This window comes from Carassius carassius, chromosome 50 (assembly GCF_963082965.1).
Source record: "Carassius carassius chromosome 50, fCarCar2.1, whole genome shotgun sequence".
Classification (NCBI taxonomy): domain Eukaryota; kingdom Metazoa; phylum Chordata; class Actinopteri; order Cypriniformes; family Cyprinidae; genus Carassius; species Carassius carassius.
The window spans coordinates 10946776-10970002 of NC_081804.1; the positions used below are offsets into that span (position 1 = coordinate 10946776).

At 35.9% G+C, this 23227-nt stretch overlaps 1 protein-coding gene across 3 annotated transcripts; it reads left to right on the forward strand.

The window, feature by feature from the left end:
• The first annotated feature begins 6615 nt into the window (after positions 1 to 6615).
• LOC132133116 (neuroplastin-like) lies at positions 6616 to 23139 on the forward strand. 3 transcript variants are annotated; one of them, XM_059545839.1, is made up of 8 exons: positions 6616 to 6915; positions 13097 to 13271; positions 13643 to 13737; positions 15479 to 15612; positions 16442 to 16715; positions 21202 to 21223; positions 21425 to 21481; positions 22171 to 23139. In XM_059545839.1, the coding sequence occupies exons 1-8, from the start codon at positions 6843 to 6845 to the stop codon at positions 22205 to 22207; spliced, it is 867 nt and encodes a 288-aa protein (XP_059401822.1). In that variant the 5' UTR covers positions 6616 to 6842; the 3' UTR covers positions 22208 to 23139. The 3 variants fall into 3 exon arrangements, with proteins under 3 accessions (XP_059401822.1, XP_059401823.1, XP_059401824.1); XM_059545840.1 differs by lacking the exon at positions 22171 to 23139 and having other exon boundaries at positions 6617 to 6915; positions 21425 to 21493; XM_059545841.1 differs by lacking the exons at positions 21202 to 21223; positions 22171 to 23139 and having other exon boundaries at positions 6618 to 6915; positions 16442 to 16739; positions 21425 to 21453.
• Positions 23140 to 23227: the final 88 nt, after the last annotated feature.

Here is a 23227-nt window from a genome sequence, read left to right on the forward strand (position 1 = left end):
TTTGTAACATGATGTTGATGTACCATTTACATGGTAATGCAATGTCTGATTTTAAAATGGGTTTTAAAGGATGAATTTTGAGATTTTAAGTTTTCAGTTAATATATAATTTCTGATGATTATGATGTAGATTTTTGAGGGTGCACTCTTGTCATAAATTAATTTATTACTTTTCCTACATAATTTAACAAAAAAAACATTGGTAAAATATATATATGGGAGTCTTAGACCTTTCCAACGATATGCAGTTTGTCAAGATTAGATTAATTTAATTGTAATAAAGTGAAGTAAATGTGAAGTAAATGTAGGCATCCCGTATATGGGATGGGTGACATTTAACAGGTTAAGCATATAGAAAATTAAGAACAATGCTTGAGGAAAATACACATCCTACCATATAAGCACTGTATTTAAATAAATAAATAAACTCTTATTTAACTATTACTATTATTTTGTCAAATTATGTTATGGGGGTTATAAGTCAATGTAAAACGAGCTAAAAGAAGCGATCATGATTCCCGTTTGCTCAACCATGGAGCTCATATTTTGAGTGCAAATTATATGCAAATGACACACTGCTGTTTTAATTAGCATCTTAATATGCTGGAAGAACACCAGAAGCATCATCAGACATCACAGGCTCCATCCACATCACTGAACTTCTGTTTTGTTCTTTTTATTTTTCATTGACCAATCCTCTATATTTCCAACACTTGTTTACCATCACCTGCATGGACTATATGTCAGTTTTAGGAAACTGTTTTCATGCATCCATATATATACACTGGGAAAAATGTGATGTATGTGTACAGAGATATCACAGTTAGCATCTATTCTGGTCAGAGCCAGTGTGAACAGCTTGCGCATGACATGAAGTGCCATGTTTGCCCGCTCAGTAGGGTACAAGTGTACACAATCACAAACTAGAGTGCAATGAGAAGGACACAACTGAATTTCTGTACAGTTGTCAAAATGATAGAATGGAGTTCTTTATATAATATTTATATTAAATCTTGAGTAATAGTTTATGCACTTGTCATGAAGCTGGATTTTTTCAAATAATGCTTTGATAGCATCTTGCAGTTGATGGAGATTTGTGGGATGCACATCCAGGGCACGAAGCTCCCGTTCCACCACATCCCAAAGATGCTCTATTGGGTTGAGATCTGGTGACTGTGGGGGCCATTTTAGTACAGTGAACTCATTATCATGTTCAAGAAACCAATTTGAAATGATTCGAAATGAATGGTGCATTATCCTGCTGGAAGTAGCCATCAGAGGATGGGTACATGGTGGTCATAAAGGGATGGACATGGTCAGAAACAATGCTCAGGTAGGCCGTGGCATTTAAACGATGCCCAATTGGCACTAAGGGGCCTAAAGTGTGCCAAGAAAACATCCCCCACACCATTACACCACCATCACCAACCTGCCCAGTGGTAACAAGGCATGATGGATCCATGTTCTCATTCTGTTTACGCCAAATTCTGACTCTACCATCTGAATGTCTCGACAGAAATCGAGACTCATCAGGCAACATTTTTCCAGTCTTCAACGGTCCAATTTTGGTGAGCTAATTCCTATTTGTAGTGGAGATGAGTGGTACCCGGTGGGGTCTTCTGTTGTTGTAGCCCATCCGCCTCAAGGTTGTGCGTGTTGTGGCTTCACAAATGCTTTGTTGCATACCTCGGTTGTAACGAGTGGTTATTTCAGTCAAAGTTGCTCTTCTATCAGCTTGAATCACTCGGCCCATTCTCCTCTGACCTCTAGCATCAACAAGGCATTTTCGCCCACAGGACTGCCGCACACTGGATGTTTTTCCCTTTTCACACCATTCTTTGTAAACCCTAGAAATGGTTGTGCGTAAGGATGGCTGAAGCGAAACAGTCGTTCCGAAGCTTTGCGAGATCCCGAAGCGCAGATGTGTCGAAACACTGATCCGAAGCGTGATTCGAAACACCCATGTCACGTGACTATGACCAAACGAAGCCTCGAAGTGTTTCACTAATTGTTTCATCAGGTGTGGTCCGCCGAATCAGCGTTTGATTGGAACGGTCGGGAACAGACCACACAATCGCACATCTGTATAAAAGTGAAATAAACGCATTTTGACCTCGTGGGTTTTTGTGAGAGGAGTTTGACTTTGAGATAGCGGATTTTTGGTGATATAGTGACATAGTGCGATTTGATTAGTTATAGGCAATTTAGACTTACATTTAAATTTACACAACACATTGACTGAGAGGCTAGAGACAGACAGAGTATACATATAGTGACACATTAATAGATACATAGATATAAATATATATAGACAGCTAGATTAATAGATAGATACATATATAGATAGATTACAGATACATATATAAATACATATATTATAGATAGATACATATATAGATAGATTATAGATACATATATAAATACATATATTATAGATAGATACATATATAGATACATAGATTATAGATACATATCTAGATACATAGATCGATTCATATATAGATAGATAGATTTGGATAGATAGATAAAATGGAAGCTCCCCAGAAGAGATGCCGTACATCTGTGGTGTGGGAGCATTTCCATTTAGAAACCCCAAATAAAGTGAGATGTGTGTATTGTGATCGGCAGCTAGCCTACTGCAACAATACATCATCCATGATGCGCCATTTGAGGAGCACTCATCCTGCCATTTTGCAGGGTGCAGAGGATGGCATTCCCCCTGTACCTAGGCCTGCTACTGACACTGCTGGGCCATCTAAGCAAGGTATGCATTGTTTGGGATATAATTATAATTGAAATATAATTACAACCTTTTGGGACACTGTTTATAAAGTTTATAAGTTATATAAAGCACTGATTATAAACACTGGAAGGTTTCCAAATAATGAACCAGTAGGCTATACTTTTAATAGATGTGCACTAATTGAAGCTGTATTTTTCCAATGTATTTGTCTGAAAGTATGTTTTGTCTTCTCTTTTAAAAGTCAGACAGAGGGAATTGGATGAGGCTCTTATAAACATGGTGGTGAAGGATCTGCAGCCCTTCACCATCGTGGACGATGAGGGATTCAGGGCATTTGTGAACAAGCTTGATCCAAGCTATGTCCTCCCATCCCGGAAGGTGCTTAAAATAATGGTCAGCGAAAAGTACAACAAAGCCAAGGAGAAGACAATGGAGGACCTACAAAAGGCCGAATTTGTTAGCCTTACAGCTGACATGTGGTCCTCCATTAATATGGATGGATATCTTGGTGTGACTTGCCATTACATAACACCAGAGGCAAAAATGGCAACTGTTGTACTGGGTGTAAGGAGGTTTTACCAAACCCACACAGCCCAGCATCTCATGGAGGCTAAAGCCTTGCTAATGGCTGAGTGGGGAATAACCTCCAAAGTTCAGTGCATGGTGACTGACAATGCATCTAACATGATCCTAAGTGCCCAGCTACTCCACCTTCGCCATGTCCCATGTTTTGCTCATACTTTAAATTTGATTGTGAAAAAGGCACTAGATCAAACCCCAGTCATCAATGAAATACGCCAGAAGGCCAGAAAGATAGTGGGGTTGTTCAGATCCAGCTGCAAAGCAAAGGACAAGCTTGTGGAGATGAAGAGCTTGATGGGAAGACCAACTCTGAAACTGATACAGGAGGTTGACACGAGATGGAACAGCACATTTGACATGCTACAGCGCTTGTATGACCAACGTGAACCAGTGGCTGCTGAACTTTCCAACTTAAACAATGATACTGCTCCCCTGACAAGTATTGATTATGACATTATTGAACAATCATTGTCAATACTGCAACCATTCAAACTCGCAACAACAGAGATGTCAGAGGAAAAGAGAGTGTCTGCTTCAAACTTATACCACTGTACAGGATGTTGCAGCACAAGCTTGCACAGAAAAAAGGAAATGCAACGCAGGAATCAACTGTTCAATTAGGTAGGCCACAATGACCATACTACCCATGTGATTGGCCATAACTGTCATATTATTGTCATTATTATAAATATGTGTTTCTCCTGTTTTGGCTCATAGGCTCACATCTGCAAGAAGGTCTGCACTCCAGATGTGGAGGTTATGAGAGTTTTAGAGCCTTGGCACTGGCTACACTGCTGGACCCAAGGTTCAAAAATGTGGCATTTGGAAATGCTGCCAAAGCCCAGGAAGCTGAAAAGCATATCACACTGGAGTGTGCTTCACTGATGCGTTCAAACACAAATCCTGGTGAGCAGTTTCAGTCTGTGTTATGTTATGTAATCTGAATCATGTAATATAATATATCCTTCATATATGCCGTCATTTTAGGATTTGTTACTAATTGCTGTTTTCATTTTTATTCAGACCCAGAAATGTCAAAATCACACCCATCATCATCATCATCATCACCATCAACATCAACACCAGTAGAAACACAGGACAGTTTATGGGAACTTTTTGATACTCGCATCCATCAAACCAAGATGATACACAATCCTACAGCTGATGCCACAGTGGAAGTGAAAAAATACATCGTATTTGCCCAGAACTCATGATCCACTAACTTACTGGAAAGAGAGAGCAGTAATCTTTCCTCATTTGTATGTCCTTGCAAAAAAATATCTTTGTATGCCAGCAACAAGTGTCCCTTGTGAGAGGATTTTTTCAAAGGCTGGAGAAATTATCTGTAAAAAAAGAAGTAGGCTAAGTCCTTCCACAGCAGATAAATTAATATTTTTGAATAAAAATCTCTAAAAAAAGTGAGACATTGTGGCTTGATTTCTTTTATTAATATTCATTTTTCATGACCAAAATAACGTTATGCACAGTGAGGAGCCTATAGGTTACAAGCTTCACATATTAGAACATTATAATAATAATAAAAAACCACATTTTTTTAATGGCTCGTCAAGGTTGTTTCATATCAACACCTGCAAGTGACCACTAGGTGTCACCGTTGAGACGGGTGTCGGATTGATTCGAAGCCTCGAAACAATATGGCACATTTGGTTCAACTGTTTTATTGGTTCACGAGGCCTCGATTTTGCCATCACTAGCTGTGCGTGAAAATCCCAGTAACTAAGCGGATTGTGAAATACTCAGACAGGCCCTTCTGGCACCATCAACCATGCCACGTTCAAAATTGCTTAAATCACCTTTCTTTCCCATTCTGACATTCAGTTTGGAGTTCAGGAGATTGTCTTGACCAGGACCACACCCCTAAATGCATTGAAGCAACTGCCATGTGATTGGTTGATTAGATAATTGCATTAATGAGAAATTGAACAGGTGTTCCTAATAATCCTTTAGGTGAGTGTGTGTGTGTGTGTGTGTGTGTGTGTGTGTGTGTGAGATCACACAGATCAGGCTATATATATATATATATATATATATATATATATATATATATATATATTCTGGTTTCTAGATGAATTACGTAAGTGACATTTTGGATTTTTATGCTCAAGTTTTGTTAACAAGATACTTTCTGCATAATTCTGATTGGTTAATATAAATAAATTGTAATGTAATAATTGCTCCAAAAACACACTATTAACATAAAAAAATAATTATACTTTTTCACCTTTACGAGGTAGTTTGTATTTACACTTTTTTTTTCATTCTTATTGTTAATATTGCTGTCCAGTAGATGGCAGTAGACTGTCATACTGAGAGCTAAATATTAAATTATTTGTTTTGGCAGGGAATGGCAATTTTGGCACATAATTGCAGTGATAGATTCGTTTAATGTGTTGGTAAAAATAAAAAGAGCAAAAAACTATTACTGTCATAAGATTTTTATTTGTGTCGGATTCCCTACAGAGCAAGTAGCAATAATTAAATAGGCCTCCTTTGCCCTGAAATATTGTTTGGTGCAGCAAGGCTCGAGAACTTCAAGTTCTTCTCACACTTTAGATGTGCCACCCTATTTTTATGGTGTCAGCAAAGTTGTCTTTTCAGTGCATTTTGACTTGAACACAATGATTTAGTTCATGTCAATGCATCTCATTATGACAGTCATCTCACATAAACTATTCAATATTGTATAAGTAAATATTTACGTAAAATAGAAATACTGTTAAAACCTGTTAGCTACTTAAATGCAAGTTACCTAGCATAAAATATATTACATTTTAAAATAATTGTATTAAAATAATGTTTAAAAATATAATATGATTTGCATAATTTATTAAAATAGGCCTACAGGTAGAAACTAGTATATTTAGTCACACTGTATTTTTACGATAAAGATCAGCTGGTAGCATAAATTCAACAAATTTCATACGATTTGAACTTCTTTTTATTTTTTTTGGTTTTGTTTTTTTAATTCAGCTTTAAAATGACAATAAAATGAATAAACCCATGAATGATCACCTAAGGACAGGTCTGCTATCGCGGGAATTTAAGAGGACAGCGCCACCGTCTTCCAAATATCTGCAGGAAATTAATGGGCGTTACCAGATCGGGGTGTTTTTAGAACCTTTTCCTGATTGGCTGACGCCACAGTGACGTATGTTTAAGGGTGGGGTTAGATCAGAGTATTATTTTTATTGCATGATTGAGAAACAGCCTGCAGTTTGAAAACACCCACAAATTTAGAAACGCCCACTTTTGTTCTGCAGAGACCTCAATTCCCCGTCTTCACGAGACTCGTTAAAACCGGATGTAAGTGTAGCGTCGGAATCTACTTACGGCGCTCGCTATTGCTAGGCGACGGGCTTTTTGCGTGACCCGATTCGAGCTCCATCCAGGGTCGCCTCGTCATTGTAGCGGCTCCCTCTCCGCTCACATCCTCCTCGACAGCCCTCCTCTCCTCTGCATCCCTCCACACACATCACAGGTAGCCAGACGACCTAAAAATGTCTTACACGGGGAATCCGTTCGTGATAATACTCGGAGTCTTGATGCTGCATTCGGGCTCCGCTCAGAACGGTAAGGACTGTGAATGTGTGGAGTGTAAAGAACGTTTCATCACAGATTATAAAGGCTTTCCTGATAAAGGAACGGTTGCGGCACGTGCAGGTAATTTGCCTCGACCGCACCGGATAAACTCTCACCAATCCTCAGCATTGCTTTCTGAAATGCTCAGAACTGAACGGGCGTGTGGGCTGTGAATGGTGATATTTATATGTAGCCTATTAAATATTTAGGTAAATGTGTCCTTGTAGGTTTAAATGTCAAAACGCATTACAATTCCGCCTTAAAGGGCAATTTATGTCTTAAAAGCGGCTCGCCTTTCTATTTAAATACGCTCACAAATAGATAATATTTGGTAGCTTGTCCCACAGGGCGCGTCTATTTGCGGCTCTTTCACAGAATCATGAGGATGTGTTTAGGTGGGTCATCGGCTGCTTGTCACAAACCCAAAACCTGCTTGATCCAACGCGGAGCGATCGGAATGCAGAATTGTGTTTTCACACTTGTGCTTGATTTCCATAGAGATAGTGACTCAGGAATTCTCCCGATTGTTCCTCCGACGCAAAGCGATCTGTTTGCGTGATTTTCGCCCGAGCTTGCTCGTCAAACAGAGGCAGGTACCCGCTTTGAGCACCGGTCCTCTGCAGCGCCGTAAATAACTTCAGTCCGTTCTGCTGCATGTTTCTATTTATAGAGCTGATGCAGCAGCGGTATGCATAGCGTTAATGTTCTCCCCGTGCGCGCGGACCCGTTAAAGTCTTAACGGAGCAGCACCGCGGTGCATTACGACGTCATGAACGCGCTCAGTTAATGAGCGGTAACGCATAAGCCCGTCCGACTTCATCTTCTGGCCATAACCTGTTATGAATTACTGCCGTTTGACTAATGCGTTCGTTTTAGCAGCGTAAATCTGTGGGGTTATTACAGAACCTGTAGGGAAAATGAGTTAATTAAGCAGAAAAAGAAGGCTAGTTGATTTAGTGTTTGTGTTAAACACCTGATTCAAGGTGACCCGCTGATTGGATTTGGTGGTTCTCAACCGGTTTTGCTCCAGGAGGACTTTTTTTTTTTTTACGATCCATCACATTTAAAAAAAAAAAAAAAAAAATCTGTAATGTAAAAATCAAACAGGCCCAACCATTTTAGATTAGATTCAACTTTATTGTCATTATGCAGAGTACAAATACAGAGCTAAAGAGCTAATGAAATGCAGTTAGCATCTAACCAGAAGTGCAAGAATATAGTGTTTTATATACATAAAAGTGCAGAGTAAGTAAAGCTATGATATCTACAGAATGTACAGTGGAGTTGCTATATACAATATTGATCAGAGTATATACAGGATATAAATATGAATGCAATGTAGGGATTGTATTTACATTATGAACAGAGCAATGAAGGATTATTTTTACATTATGAATAGCAGGAACGTGAGAACAATTTGCAAGTGCATCTGTATTTAAGGAATAGTTCACTAAAAAAAATGAACATTTGCTGAAAATGTACTCATCGGGCCATTCAAAGTCTAGGTAGGTTTGTTTCTTTTTCAAACAGATTTGGAGAAATTGAGCATTACGTCACTTGCTCACCAATGGATCCTCTGCTGCGAATGGGTACCATCAGAATGAGAGTTTTAAAAGCAACGAAAGAAATGTTTTGAAGTTAAAAACTTCTTATTGATGGATTTGTTTATTACAATTGCAGCTTTTTGCTTCACAAGACATTAATTGATGGACTGGAGTCTTGTGGATTATAGAGTGCTGCAGCCGTGACAGCAATACCCATTTCCCGTTTGTGAGGGGCCACAAACTCACATGAAGATCAAACCCAACACTTTTCCTTTCATCTCACTCACATGCGTTTTATCTCTTGCATACAAATGCATGAGCACATGCAAACGCATTTGATCAAATGGATCATTTTGGCATAGCTGTCTTCAGTAACAGGAATAAGAGCACAACAGCACTTCCTGCCTTCAGACTAAAAAGGTTTTTGCTTCTATCTTTAGCAAGCGACTATATGCAATAGCATACATGCCCTGTCCACATATGTTCATTAGTTCCTCAAGCTTAGATTGATGAAGACAATAAAATCATTTTTAAATTGTTGCTACACATTTTTTTCTCTCTCTGTATTAGCTGAATGCATCAGATTATGTTAATAAAATGGATTGGAAGACACGTTGACTTTAAAGAATCTGCTGGAAGCGTGTTAGTTTTGAAGGTCAGGCACTATGTAAGTTTCCTTTCAGCCACACAGGAATGTGGAACAGGAGCTCCTCTTTTAGCTACGCCTCCTAATTACTATGAGGCTCTTTTGCGATCATCACGTTAAAAGAAAACTAGCTTCTATCATTGTTTTTTATCGGTGTAGCATGTGGTACATTCTATCACCCATGGAGTAGGAAGTCTGTTTAGATGTAAAAATCATATCTGGCCCTGCTTTGTTTCTCATTATGCCCTTATATGATTGTTTTATCATCAGTCATTATCAGAAGAACCAGCAGTTGTTCTGATTAACATAATGCATTACAACCAGTAAAAAGCCTCTCTGCATATTTATGTTACATAACCTTTAAGGCAGTGGTTGTCAAACCGGTCCTGCAAGCATTCCTAGCACCTCACATTTTGTGATTCACTATATCTGACACACCCATATCAGGTCTTGCAGTCTCTACTAATGGTCTGATGAGTCGAATCAGGTGTGATCCATAAGTGACACACAGAAAATGTGCAGTGCTCGCAGGACCGGTTTGAAAACCACTGCTCTAAGGAAACATTTTGTATTTGTTGTACAATTGATCTTTTGTCTGTTCTTCCTACTAACACAAACCCTCATTTCAATCTGTTTCCAAAATGCATCTTTAAAACGAAATAAATGATTACTGTAGCGGTCACATTTGTTTTATATTTATCTTTTGTTAGACTTTTTTTTTCTTTTCTTTTTTTCTTTTGAAGGTTGTATGTAAAATTCAAAGTTTTATGGTGCAAATGTCAACAAGGGCAAATAGAAATAGAAATGCAAACAAGACTTTAAAATAAATCATAAAATAGTTATATATGCATATGTATTATTATTGTTATTTATACATTTAAGTCACTCTCCAGTAAATACAAATATAGCTATATTTTATATGTATATGCATTATTATCATTAATGAGAGTGCATAAAACATTTAGTTTTTCAACATTTTTATTCAGAATTTATTTATGCAGTCCAGTCTTAATACTTTCATTTTTTAGTTTTGCTTTTGTATTGTGATCTAATGCATTGTCTCTTGTTTCCTCCAAAACAGTTTTTTTTATTGGAAAGAAGGGTTGATTTATCACTCCTTCAGTCTCTGCTCCAGTTTTGTTCCACTGTTGCTAGCTATATTGTGAAATGCACACAAGAATCACTTATTGCACTATATAACTGTTGACACTTAGCAGGGCTCCACATTTTTGAATGCAATCAGCTTACACAGCAGTTAATGAGGGGGCGGCAGAAGTGTATGCAGTGTGGTGGGCAGCTCTCCCTCTTCTTAAAGACCTACCTGCACAACTACTGTAGTATGCTTCTATGGAAACAGCCTGTCTTATCAGCACACCCACACATGAATAGTGAGATTGCACTGAGGTGCTCGGAATCAGCACCATTCACGGCTGTGCACTTTGTTTTCTGTAGAATCAGTTATCATCATTATCTTCAAAGTTTAAACCAGTTATGGTCAGAATAGCAGACTGACATTCTAGTCGGCATACTGCATAAATATGTAGCATGTATACTATGCACAGTATGCACATTTTGTGCGTGCAAAGAATAACCAGATGAAATACTAAATTTAGCTAAAATGACTCTTAATTTCAGTGTGAAAAAAAAATATAGTTTTTATTGGCCATTTAAATGTGCATGCTTATTTCCTCTATGATTCTTGAATTATTTTAATATTTTTTTTGTTATGTATAGATATATTCGGCAAGGATGTATTTTAAGTATTCAAAAGTGACATTTCGGATAAATGCTGTTCTTTTTACTTTCTAGTCATCAAAGAATCCTGAAAAAAACGTATACTAAATATATATATATATATATATATTTAGTATGAACTAGATTTTATATATATATATATATATATATATATATATATATATATATATATATATATATATAATCTAGTGAGCCTGAAAACTGGAGTAAAGATTCAGCTTTCTCATCACAGGAATAAATTAGATTTATTATGATAGAAATCATTTATATAAAGTTGTAATAATATTTAACAATGTCACTGTTTTATTGTATTTCTTTTTTATTAAATAAATACAACCTCAGTGAGAGTAAGAGACTAAATTAATATATTAATATTAATTTTATTATTATTATTTTAGGCATGCTTTCAATGTTGGACAGAATTTTAAAACCCAGTGCTTTAAGATGGAAAAATCCTGATAAAATATAGTTTTTATTATCAGAGTTTTTACTTTACTGCAGTTAGGATGAGGCCCCTGACCACATTTAATTTCCTATATATAATAAAATACACAAATGAATAAATAACTATTTTGTCACTATTTTGTCCAAGATCCTTTTTTTTTCTTGCATGTGGTAAAGAACAACTTAATTAAGATGACTAATATTTAATATCACTAACAAAATGCAACAATCAGTACACAAACTTAATAGAAACAAAGTCAAAAATGAAATGTATCAGTGTCCTAAATGTAAATGAATGTACGGTAATGTAAAATAAACCTTTTTCATTTTCCCATTCATCAATTGTGCAATTATTCATTTCTTGTTGTATTTTTGGTTTGCAATTTGAGTTTAATCTTATGTTTTCTGTTTTCCACCCACTGCCCTCTTACTGTCCTTTTTTCTCTTTATTTGTCATCTTTCCCTGTCTTCCCTCCTCTGTGCCGCCCCTCAGCGGGGTTTGTGAAGTCGCCCCTCTCTGAGACTAAGCTGACGGGCGACACGTTTGAGCTGTACTGTGACGTTGTGGGGAAGCCCACCCCTGAGATCCAGTGGTGGTACGCTGAGGTGAACAGGGCTGACAGCTTCTTCCAGTTGTGGGATGGCGCGCGCAGGCAACGCGTGTCCATCAACACGGCGTACGGCGTCAATGGTGTAAGCGTGTTAGCCGTCACTCGCGTCACCATTGAGGATTCTGGGATTTATGAGTGCAGGGCCAGTAATGACCCACGGCGTAACGATTTGCGGCAGAATCCGTCCACTACCTGGATACGAGCCCAGGCAACAGTTTCCGTGTTGCAGAGTGAGTTCACCTATTCCCGCTGGTGTGGCCAAAATAAACCATCCACCACCTTGATTTGACTTCTATAGTGTAGCGCCGTGGCTAGCGTTTGCTCTAGTGATCTTCCCTTTTCCTTTTCTTTTTTTAAAAGTCTATAACCGGAGTACAAAATGGTCAGAGCACCATCCTATTAGATTACTCTTGCCCTTGTAGCTGCTACATATACAAGCAGTGACCTATTTCTGTAGTCAGAAAGCCCTTATTGAGTATAAAATGTCCTTGTCCTCCTTATTTGACCATGACAATATTACAGTTTCTGTCCTGAGGAATCCATGGAATCTGGTAAGGTACAGTGCTTATTGGTCAGCCGATATGTTTTTCAATGTCCAGTGGCTGGTATAGTTACACTACTCCTGTCCTATAGGACTGTATCGTACATGTACAGTGGAGTCCAGATGTGTGAGCTCACTATGCTTCCTTATAGAATTCAGGGTTACTAATATTAACTGAAACTAAAATGATTAAAAAAAATAAAACACGGGGAACATTTCTCATTTTACTTTAAATATAAAGAAAAACTAATAAAAATTATAAAAACAAATGTGAAAAATTATTGCAAATGGGAAATACAAACAAGAAAATTACTAAAGCGTTAAAGTTTATACCGAAAATATAAAATAAAATGCTGTTAAAAGCATTCACAAAAATTATAAAAGTGTATCAGTTATGTAATAATAGCAATGAATTTTGTTTCTGAATTTAGTATTTGGTTTGTGTTTGTCGGCAGAATCTGAGACGTTTATTAAAATTCAAAATCCTAAAAGACCACAAGACCTTTTGTGATCTCTTACATTTGGACCCCACTGTATATAGCATACAAAATACATGTATAAAATTATTAATAATAATAATAATTTTGATGTAGTATTTCTCTGGTCTCAACCGATACTTCTGTGCTTCCAGAACCATCCATTGAGTCAACGGATCACATGATTCTACCCACTGGTTACCACATCCCACCAATCACACTTCAGTGCAACCTTACAACTTCCCAAAGCAACCACCACGAGAGCTTCTGGATGAAGAATGGGGAGGAGATCTCTGACACGAGAGGCGAAGCCAAGAACACAGAATACAAGTAGGCTTCCAATATAGGCTTCTGGGTGTTAATAATTTGGCATCACCTGAGTTGTCTTTTGTTTTGTAAATGTATCATCTCAGTGATTCTCAGGCTCTGGCTGAGTGTTTGTTGATGCCGGTTTGCTCTAAATCCTGCGCAAGGCCTCGGTTTCTTACCAACACGTGTTGCTAATCTCTCTGCCTGACTCCTAATCTAATCAGACTAACCTTTTAGGAACACAGTAGTACTGCTAACATATATCCTGCATTAGATTTGTCTTTTCCTGTGGGTGTGTTACTCGGAATCTTTTTATATTATCCCAAGGTACTTCAAAGAACACCTATGGTACCGTTAATTTAAAAGTGTAATGTGTTTTATCTTTTACGCAGACTTAATAAACCAAGGCCAGAGGATTCGGGCGAGTATATGTGTGTGTACACATTCGATTCGGCCCCTGCGGCAAATGCCACTATTGAGGTTAAAGGTAAGATTCCCTAAAAAAAAAACAGAGACAGTGAATGGTCACTGATGGTTTCTTTCTAAGACAGGGAGTTTGATTTTCAGTTGATTTGGATGAGTGCTGACGTTTCGAACCTGTCTGTGGGGTCAGACTGTCTGTCCATCTCTTCCACATAACACATGCTGAGTCAGAGCAGAGCTTGGACGCTCACAAAGGCCATGACAGCATGAATGTGAGCTTGGTTTTTGGAGGTTTTTGTCCACCAGGCAGTAGAGTGTGAATGGAAATAAATAGTTTGCAATATTAATAATTACTATATTATACCAATTACCAATATTTGAATAATCATCATCCTCATTTATATATATACATACACCAAAATGTCAGGCAGCTCAGATCTCCTTGTGATCATGTGTTTAATAATGGCCTTTAAAGCTCCCAGGTTGTTTGGTTTGTGTGATCATCGGCTGGTAAAGTGCCATGTGGTTTAAGCATGTCCTAGTCACCACTTTCTGGTTATCCCGCGGTCGGCTCACAGGCACCAGATGGTGGCCTGCATGTCTGAGGGGGTGGGGATGTAAATCTGTCTCTTTTTCTCTCGCTTTTCCTATCTCTTAACTGAGGTATTTGGTGTCATTAGACTGAATTAACCTTTAAAAAGTCTCCTGTCATGATTCATTGTTTGACTTTTAAATCACAAAATGTGGATATGATTTACATGTGTATGTTTTTTTGCGTATTTGTGGAGATACTTGGCATATGAATAATATTCCTTTTGATGTTAATGCTTCTGTAAACTCTGTTGGTTTCACTGACTAAGCCTTAGAGATTTGACTGTGAATCATCTCATTATGGTCCTATAAATTCAGTGTGTGTATTTACCATAACATATACATTCATAGTCCTTTGAGATACTTGATTTAATATGTGAGTGACAACAGCAAGTATATAGTTATAATGTCAAGGTTTGGGGTCGGTAAGATTTGTTAATGTTATTGACTAACAAGGCTACATTTTTTTTTTTAATTCTGTAAAAACTAATATTTTTAAATATTATTACAATTTAAAATAACCATTTTGTAGTTTAATTTATTTTAGAAACCCTTTTAAAACCAACAGTTGTGCTGCATAATATTGTTTGTAAAAACCATGATGATTTTTGGATGAATAGACAAACAGCTTTTATTAAAAACTAGAAATCCTTTTTATAACATTATAAATATCTTTAATGTCACTTTTGATTTAATTAGCTTGAATAAGTATTAATTTCTTTAAAAAAAAATTATAAATCTTAATGACCTCATACTAAATATTGTCTTAGTATTGTCTTTTTAAATAAACTAAAGAGATCTTGAAGCAGCACTTCACACTCATTCAACTCATTTTAACTTTGAATCCTTTCATGGGTTACCTGCTAATTTGAAAGCACTGTAAATCTCTTTGGGGAAAAAAGGCCAACCGAATAAATAAATGTGAAGGAGATGTCATTGTTTTCACTGTTCTAAGCATTTTCATCTAAACATCGCGGTGGGCTTAAGTTCTTGGTTTATTCCCATGCGTAAGGGCAATCATGGTATTTTTTTCTTAATATTTCCTGGTCTGCCTCTAGTTTTCAGCTATATTTATCACCCAAACATGAAACTGCAAATGACGCGAGAAAAAATGTCCACGCAGTGATTGAAGATCAGGGAGCTTAATAAGGTTTATGCAATGAAATCTGTTCTGACAATGAAGGTCTCACTGTCCTTCTGCTCTCCTCTCATAGCTTCACCAGACATCACGGGACACAAGCGCAGCGAGAATAAGAATGAGGGCGAGAAAGCTGTCCTCTACTGCAAATCTGTGGGTTATCCTTATCCCATGTGGGCCTGGCGTAAACTTGATAACGGCGCCAGTATGGTATGTTCATTTTGACAAATGAGTGAATCTTAGATCTTCTGTTTAGTTGTTTTAAAAGGGATAGTTTGACATCTTAGCCTCAAGTTGTCTCAACCCTGTAAAGCACATTAAATAAGTCTTAAAATCCAATTTTTTTTATGGCTCATATAGTATTATATAGTGTGTGCTAATACTTGAAAATCCTTAATTTTATTCAGATCCCCAAACTAAGCCAAAAATATGCAATTTTGGTACTGGCCAAAAAGTATGATTTAATTCTGATGGCTTGCAATGTAAATTAATGAGATTTTATCAGTATAACAGACTACTTGCATAAAATATCTTAGAAGAAATGTCAGTTGTCACTCTGTCTCCCAATAAAATGTCTTATTGAAATCAAAGCTCTGTAGTTTTTATTGTGGAAGACAAAACATATAATGCAATGCAATAAAGTGATGATTGAGAGATGAACAAAGAAATGTTCCATAAAAGCCTGTTGTTCATATTTAATGCTCACATTTTAACATGATTTTTCTATAAAAAAATAAAAATGATGTAAGTTACTTTAAGTCCGGTAAGTGTTCCTCTTGAAATATTAATAACAATAGAACATGTATTCTTACATTTCATTTATAAAACAAAGGCATTTTTACAGTTACATTAAAAAGGTCTTAACTCTCCCTTGTCATTTCTGTTACTTGAGCTACCTTCAAACATTTATCATTTAATAAAAAGTAAATATTTTTAAAAAAGATATACTATTTGGGCATATAATCAGTGGCTTTCCTTCCCTGTCTTCCACCTCTCCTGATCTTTCACCGGTTTTCCTCCCACTCCATCAATCACTCAGGAAATTGACAACTCCTCTGGCCGTTTCTTCATCAACAGCAAGGATGGCTACACCGAAATGTCCATCATCAACCTAGACATCACCTCCGACCCTGGAGAGTACGAGTGCAATGCCACTAACATCATCGGCTCCAACTCCATGCAATCAGTTCTGCGTGTCAGGAGCCGCCTGGCCCCCCTGTGGCCCCTGCTGGGGGTCCTCGCCGAGATCATCATCCTGGTGCTGATCATCGTCATCTACGAGAAGCGCAAGAAGCCTGATGATGTTCCTGATGGTGAGTTTAAAAGGGTGGGTTACTGTCTCATTATGGACTACTGATGTTAGTGGAGAAGAGATTGGTATTTGAGATTTTAGTCCAAGACCATCCTAAGCGTAGTTTGTCTGGTATAATACACCTACAATGGGCACAAAAGACACAGATATGTATGAATGCATTTTCTTTCTGGGAATTGCACTTTAAATTAGGGCTGCATGATAATGACTTAAATCATAATTGTCGATTATTCCCTTGAAGTTATAATTGCGATTTACATTGAATGATGTTTTGAACAGCTTTATTACCACTGTCCGAAGCAACTGCGTGCCATATTTTTATATGAAAATAAACAAACTGAAAGCACTCTTCTGAAATTTATTTTTTCTTAGTATTAAGCCTCAAATGTCAACTATAAATTGGTTTGGGTTGTGGTTTCCAAAAAAAAAGTAAAAATATGCATGGTATTATAATTCTATACTAAAACTAAATTCAAATGGAAAAACCCTTAAGATAACCTGCAGCAAGAAAAACACACACGTGTGTGTGTGTGTGTGTGTGTGTGTATACAGTACAGACCAAAAGTTTGGAAACATTACTATTTTTAATGTTTTTGAAAGACGTTTCTTCTGTTAATCAAGCCTGCATTTATTTGATCAAAAATACAGAAAAAAATTTAATATTGTGAAATATTATTACAACTTAAAATAATTGTTTTTAAATGTATTATACTTTAAATTATCATTTATTTCTGTGATGCAAAGCTGAATTTTAGGATCATTATCACATGATCCTTTAGAAATCATTCTAATATGATGATTCATTATCAAAGTTGGAAACAGTTCTGCTGCTTAATATTTTTTCAGAACATGTGATACTTTTTTAGGATACGTTGATGAATAAAAAGTAAATAAAAAAAAGAAGCTATGTTTTTAAAATATAAATATTTAGTAATAACAATATACACTACTGGTCAGTAATTTGGGGCCAGTATTTTTTTTTCTTTCTTTTTTTTTAATAAAATCAATACTTTTATTCAGCAAGGATGTTTTAAATTGATAAAAAGTGATAGGAAAGAAAATATATTATTAGAATATATATTATTAGAATTTTTTTTTTTATTTTGAATAAATGCAGTTCTTTTTAACCTTTTATTCATCAAATATATTAGACAGCAGAACTGTTTCCAACACTCATAATAAATCAGAATATTAGAATGATTTCTAAATGATCATGTGATAGACTGGATGTTACATGTGACACTGAAGGCTGGAGTAATGATGCTTAAAATTCAGCTTTGCATCACAGGAATACATTTTTATTTTCTTTAAGTATATTCAAATAGAAAACTATGATTTTAAGTTGTAATAATATTTCACAATATTACTGTTTTTTCTGTATTTTTGATCAAATAAATGCAGGCTTGATGAGCAGAAGAAACTTCTTTCAAAAACATTAAAAATAGTAATGTTTCCAAACTTTCTGTCTGTACTGTGTATATATATATATATATATATATATATATATATATATATATATATATATATATATATGAATTTTTTTTTTTTGATCCTTTTGGATGATTACGTAATTGTGGCATCTGTGATTGTAATCCCAATTACAAATTTGATTAATTGTGCAGCCCTACTTTAAATAAATATTGACAAAAAAAAACATTGACACATTTTGGTATTATCTCAAGTTACTGTTCAGTTTGGCATCATTAAGATTTACTTAGTTATTTTAAGGGTTAATGAACTCTGTGTTCATTAAAGAATACTAAAAACAAAAGGTGTTTCCACAAAAATATTAAAGGGATAGTTCACCCAAAAATGAAATTGTCATTAATGACTCACCCTCATGTCGTTCCAAACCTGTAAGACCTCCGTTCATCTTTGGAACACAAATTAATATATTTTTGATGAAATCTGAGAGCTTTCTGACTCTGACCCTTTCATAGACAGCAAGGGTACTACCACGATCAAGGTCCAGAAACATAACAAGGAGATCTGTAAAGTAATCCATGTGACTCAAGTGGTTCAACTGTAATTTTACGAAGCTACGAGAAAACTTTTTGTGCGCAAAAGAAACAAAATAATGACTTTATTCAACAATTCATCTCCTTCGCTCACCCTATAGCGCCACGTGGATACATTTTCTGCATTGTTTTTGCTTTGATTTAAATGAAAACAGCGTATCCATGTGGTGCAGCTGGCACAGAACATCATACACTGTTTGCGTATGTGATACTCTTAGAAATGGCGCTATAGGGTGAAGTGAAGGAGACAATTGTTGAATAAAGTCTTTTTTGTTGTTGTTTTTTGCACATAAAAAGTGTTCTCTTAGCTTCATAATATTACGGTTGAACACCTGATGTCACATGGATTATTTTACCGATCTCCTTGCTACGTTTCTAGACATTGATTGTGGCAGTACCCTTGCTGTCTATGGGAAGGTCAGAGAACAAAAATATCTTAATTTGTGTTCTGAAGATGAACAGAGGTCTTATGGGTTTGGAACGACATGAGGGTGAGTCATTAATGACACAATTATAATTTTTGGATGAACTATCCCTTTAAGCAGTACAACTGTTTTCAACATGCATAATAAAAAAAAATTCTTGAGCAGCAAATCAGCATATTAGAATGATTTCTGAATTAGAAAACCGTTATTTTAAATTGTAATATTTCACAATATTACTGTATTTCTAAATACAGTTTTGGTGAGCAGAAAAGACTAAAGGATAATAAATGTCCTTCTATACATCTTACAGTTTTTTTTTTCCCCACTGCGTCACAAACCTTTGACTCAAGTTTATTGGAAAACCACACTCTGTTATCTGATCCTGACCTGGTCTCTTACTTAATAATTCAGTCTGAGGCCATCCTGACCAAACACACATACACACTCACGCTCTTTTCCTGTTGGGCACCTGTGTTAGGTCATCTGGACGCTAATCTGATATTCGAGAGAAACATGACTCTGCAGTGTATGGGTAGGTAGTGGGCAGTGAATTATTGATATGCGTGGGGGTGTAGTCCCACGTCACTTACAGCTCACCTACACTGCATTGTGAGGGAAAACGAGACCCAGTCAGTCCAGCACAATGTATTCATGCATGTCAGTAAATTCACTTTAGCTCTGCCTTTATATAAAACGAACTCTTGATGTTTGAAGACTGTTTAAAGCAATGAAGTTCGCTCTGGGATTCAGTTATGTTTGCTGTTTATTACATTTCATTATCACCAATCGATATTTCTACCAGAACTGGTTTAGCACATCACAAATGGTGAACGTCTTCTTGAGCCACACAGTGACGTTGAATGGGATGTTTTCTGTCCAGCATCGCCCCCTAGTGGTTTTCATCGGTGTTGATTTCATCGTCATAGACAGAAACAACGAATTTATGAATTTTCTTTTATTAAAATGTGTAAAACAATACAATGTTAGGTGTATAATTTTAGTTTCAGCTTCGTTTGTGTTACACATTTTGTGTAGGCGTTTATAGTTGAACCATTATTTTAGCCATTAAGTTACTCGTTTAGCGGTTAATATCATTAGGTTATTAAGAATTAACAACGTTAACACGTTTCTTTCTCTCTGAATGGCACAACCTAAAACACTGTGGTAAGTGAAAGGCCTGCATGCAGCTTTATTGAACCTACCTTTATTGCCCATTATAACTGTTCTGCTTCACTTTAGTGTGTGTATATATAAGTCTTGTTTGATTTAGGCTGTAATGGGTTTTTATTTTTCCTTCATTATTGGAATGCGGTCTGTTTTTTGCTGTTTAACCTTCAAATGACCTTCATTTCTGTTCATTCTTTTTATCTGAGTCTGTTCAAATGCAATCATGTGGGCATGAGCATGAGATTTTTCCTTCTATTTCTTTTCTCCTTTCAGTTTTGATTGTTTAAAAAAGCTAAAAGTATGTGTGCATATATGCGTGTGTGTATATATATATATATATATATATATATATATATATATATATATATATATATATATATATATATATATATATATATATATATATATATAAATAATATGTGTGTGTGTGTGTGTGTGTATGTATATGTGCGCAGCCATGTAGTGAAAATTTACCCATGTAACCATCCTATGATCCTATATGTTTAATATTGAATATATTAAAGTTTTGTAATATTTGTAATTTGTAATATTAAACGTATAGGATCATGGGATGATTACATGGGTAGTTTTTCACTCCATGGGCTGCATGGCTGTATTTCTTATTAGTTCTTGAACTGTTATATAGTGCAAGCCTTTTAAATACTCACACCAAAGATGATGGAGCGAAGTCTTTGTTCTATGTTATTGTACTGCGCCACAATATCCTAAATATTGAAAGACAATATGGCATTGAGTTGTTTTTAGCTAGTTAATGCAGTCAGTTTGCGGCATTCATTCAATAATGTGTATATTGTGCCAGCTGCAACCATTACAGCCTCAAACTAAAATTGTTGTTTTGCTTCCCATTCTGCCTCAGATGACGAACCAGCTGGGCCAATGTAAGTATCAGATTTAGATTTTAAATGAGACTTTATATAATGCAACTGATGCCAGTGGGTGTGTAATTACTGAATGTATAGAGTATAAAGAAACGGTGAATTATGGAAATGCAATTATATACAAGCATGCGTAAAATGCTAGATTTGTATTTTGAATTGTGACACTTATTCTGACTCATTTTTATGATCTCACTTTCAAAGGAAAACTAATTCCACCAACAACCACAAAGATAAAAACCTACGTCAGAGAAATACAAACTGATTTCATCATTACAAGGTGAGTATTCAGTTACACTGAGAATATTCATATCAGCTGAACACAAAACAAGATTGTAAACAGTGCTTATAGTAGCAAAGAAATTTAGGCACTAAAAGCTACACTTAAAATTTCGAAATTACCAGAAAGTGTGTATATGAACAGAATAACATGTATTGTGTTTTATAATTTCATTGCAATGATTTATGCATTTGAAGTGTCAAAAAACATTATATATGATTATGAACTAATGAGAGTCTTTTTTTTTTTGCGCTCTTATCAAATGAGAGAGAACCGTCTATGGTGATTGGAGACACATAAACGTAGCACAAGTTTATGCAGGTTTCACATAGAATGTGTTTTTGCATTCTGCTGAGCTGCTTTTTCATTGATTTCTATGGAAACATGCTGAATATTCACGCCTCATGCACACAGCATTTTAAAAATGCTACGTTCAAGATAAAAAGTTGGCTGATAAGGTGACTGGTATACAGAGTTGCCATGAACTATGATGAATATTAGGAAATACCTGTTTGCAGAATGCCCCAACTGACCCAGTCAGAATCAAGTAGTCCAGAAAGCCGTCTAATGAATGTCAAAGAACTAGATATAGGGAGCAATGCTCATTTGTATTATTTTGCACATTTCTCAAACAGTTACTCATACAGTATTAACCAACTTTTGTCACTACTGTTTGTTGTTTACAGATAAAGACATTCACATCATGACCATATGAACGTTAATCATGAACGGTTCAGCGCATTGGTAAAAAATCATTGGTGGGGGAGTTAAATAGAAGACTGGAAGAAATGAGAACCTGAGGCTTGCCTTATAAAACATGTGAGGAGGACGAGTAAACAGAACGGAACCTGATTCTAAACATTTTCTTGCATGATTGTGTTGCGTTTTCTTTAGAATCTCTTTTATTCAAGTCAACTTTTTCCATGTCGGGCAAAAGTATACACATAATAATTGCATGCAAGATAATTACTGTTTGATACAGGCTTTTTTGTTTGTGTATTTATGAATGACTTCTATTCAAGCAAGCCTTTAACTTATCGCAGATATGCCACCATGATTCTGGTATGACAGTTTTTGTACAGATTATCATATAACTGTATACCATCTGGTAAGGTGGCATTATGATCTATCTATCAATCATTTAAGGGTTTTTCAAAATGTCCTGTCATGTTTAATTTGTACATGCATTGTACATTGATGTATGAAATCACTTGAAATATCTATAGTTATCTGAATGTTCTTCATACTGATGCACTTATCTCTTCAAATATTCTTGCAAACCAGTGACTTCATTTTATACTTATGTATCTTATCTGTCTCTAAGTCTACATGGCTGATTGCTTTTTATGTATGCATAGTATACAGCATGGCTTTTATTCTATGCAATATCTATACATACAGTATAACAAACTTTTTTAATGTAAGCTTTTGGTTGTGTATAATTAAGCTTTAATATTATATGTTAGCAGAGTGCACTGTTCAAACCATGAAAAACAATCCACGTGGTTTAAAACATCACTGCATGAGCTCCTTATAAATATAAAGGGTCTACCAAGTCAGAATGTGAAGAGAAATTAATATCTCCATTTTACATGGCATATACATGTCATTTTTAACAATTAAAATATCCAAAGTCAAATGAGTTGTCATTTTTATAACATGATGCATTATTGTATTTCAACCTAAATTTGATGAAAATGTACTCTCCCTCATGTCATCCAAGATTT

Excerpts from the sequence above, each read along its gene's own strand:
- LOC132133116 (XM_059545839.1), top strand. The coding sequence starts at position 6,843 with ATGTCTTACACGGGGAATCCGTTCGTGATAATACTCGGAGTCTTGATG. Across the intron at positions 6,916-13,096 it reads TTCGGGCTCCGCTCAGAACG|AACCATCCATTGAGTCAACG; the intron begins GTAAGGACTGTG and ends CTGTGCTTCCAG. Across the intron at positions 15,613-16,441 it reads TTGATAACGGCGCCAGTATG|GAAATTGACAACTCCTCTGG; the intron begins GTATGTTCATTT and ends TCAATCACTCAG.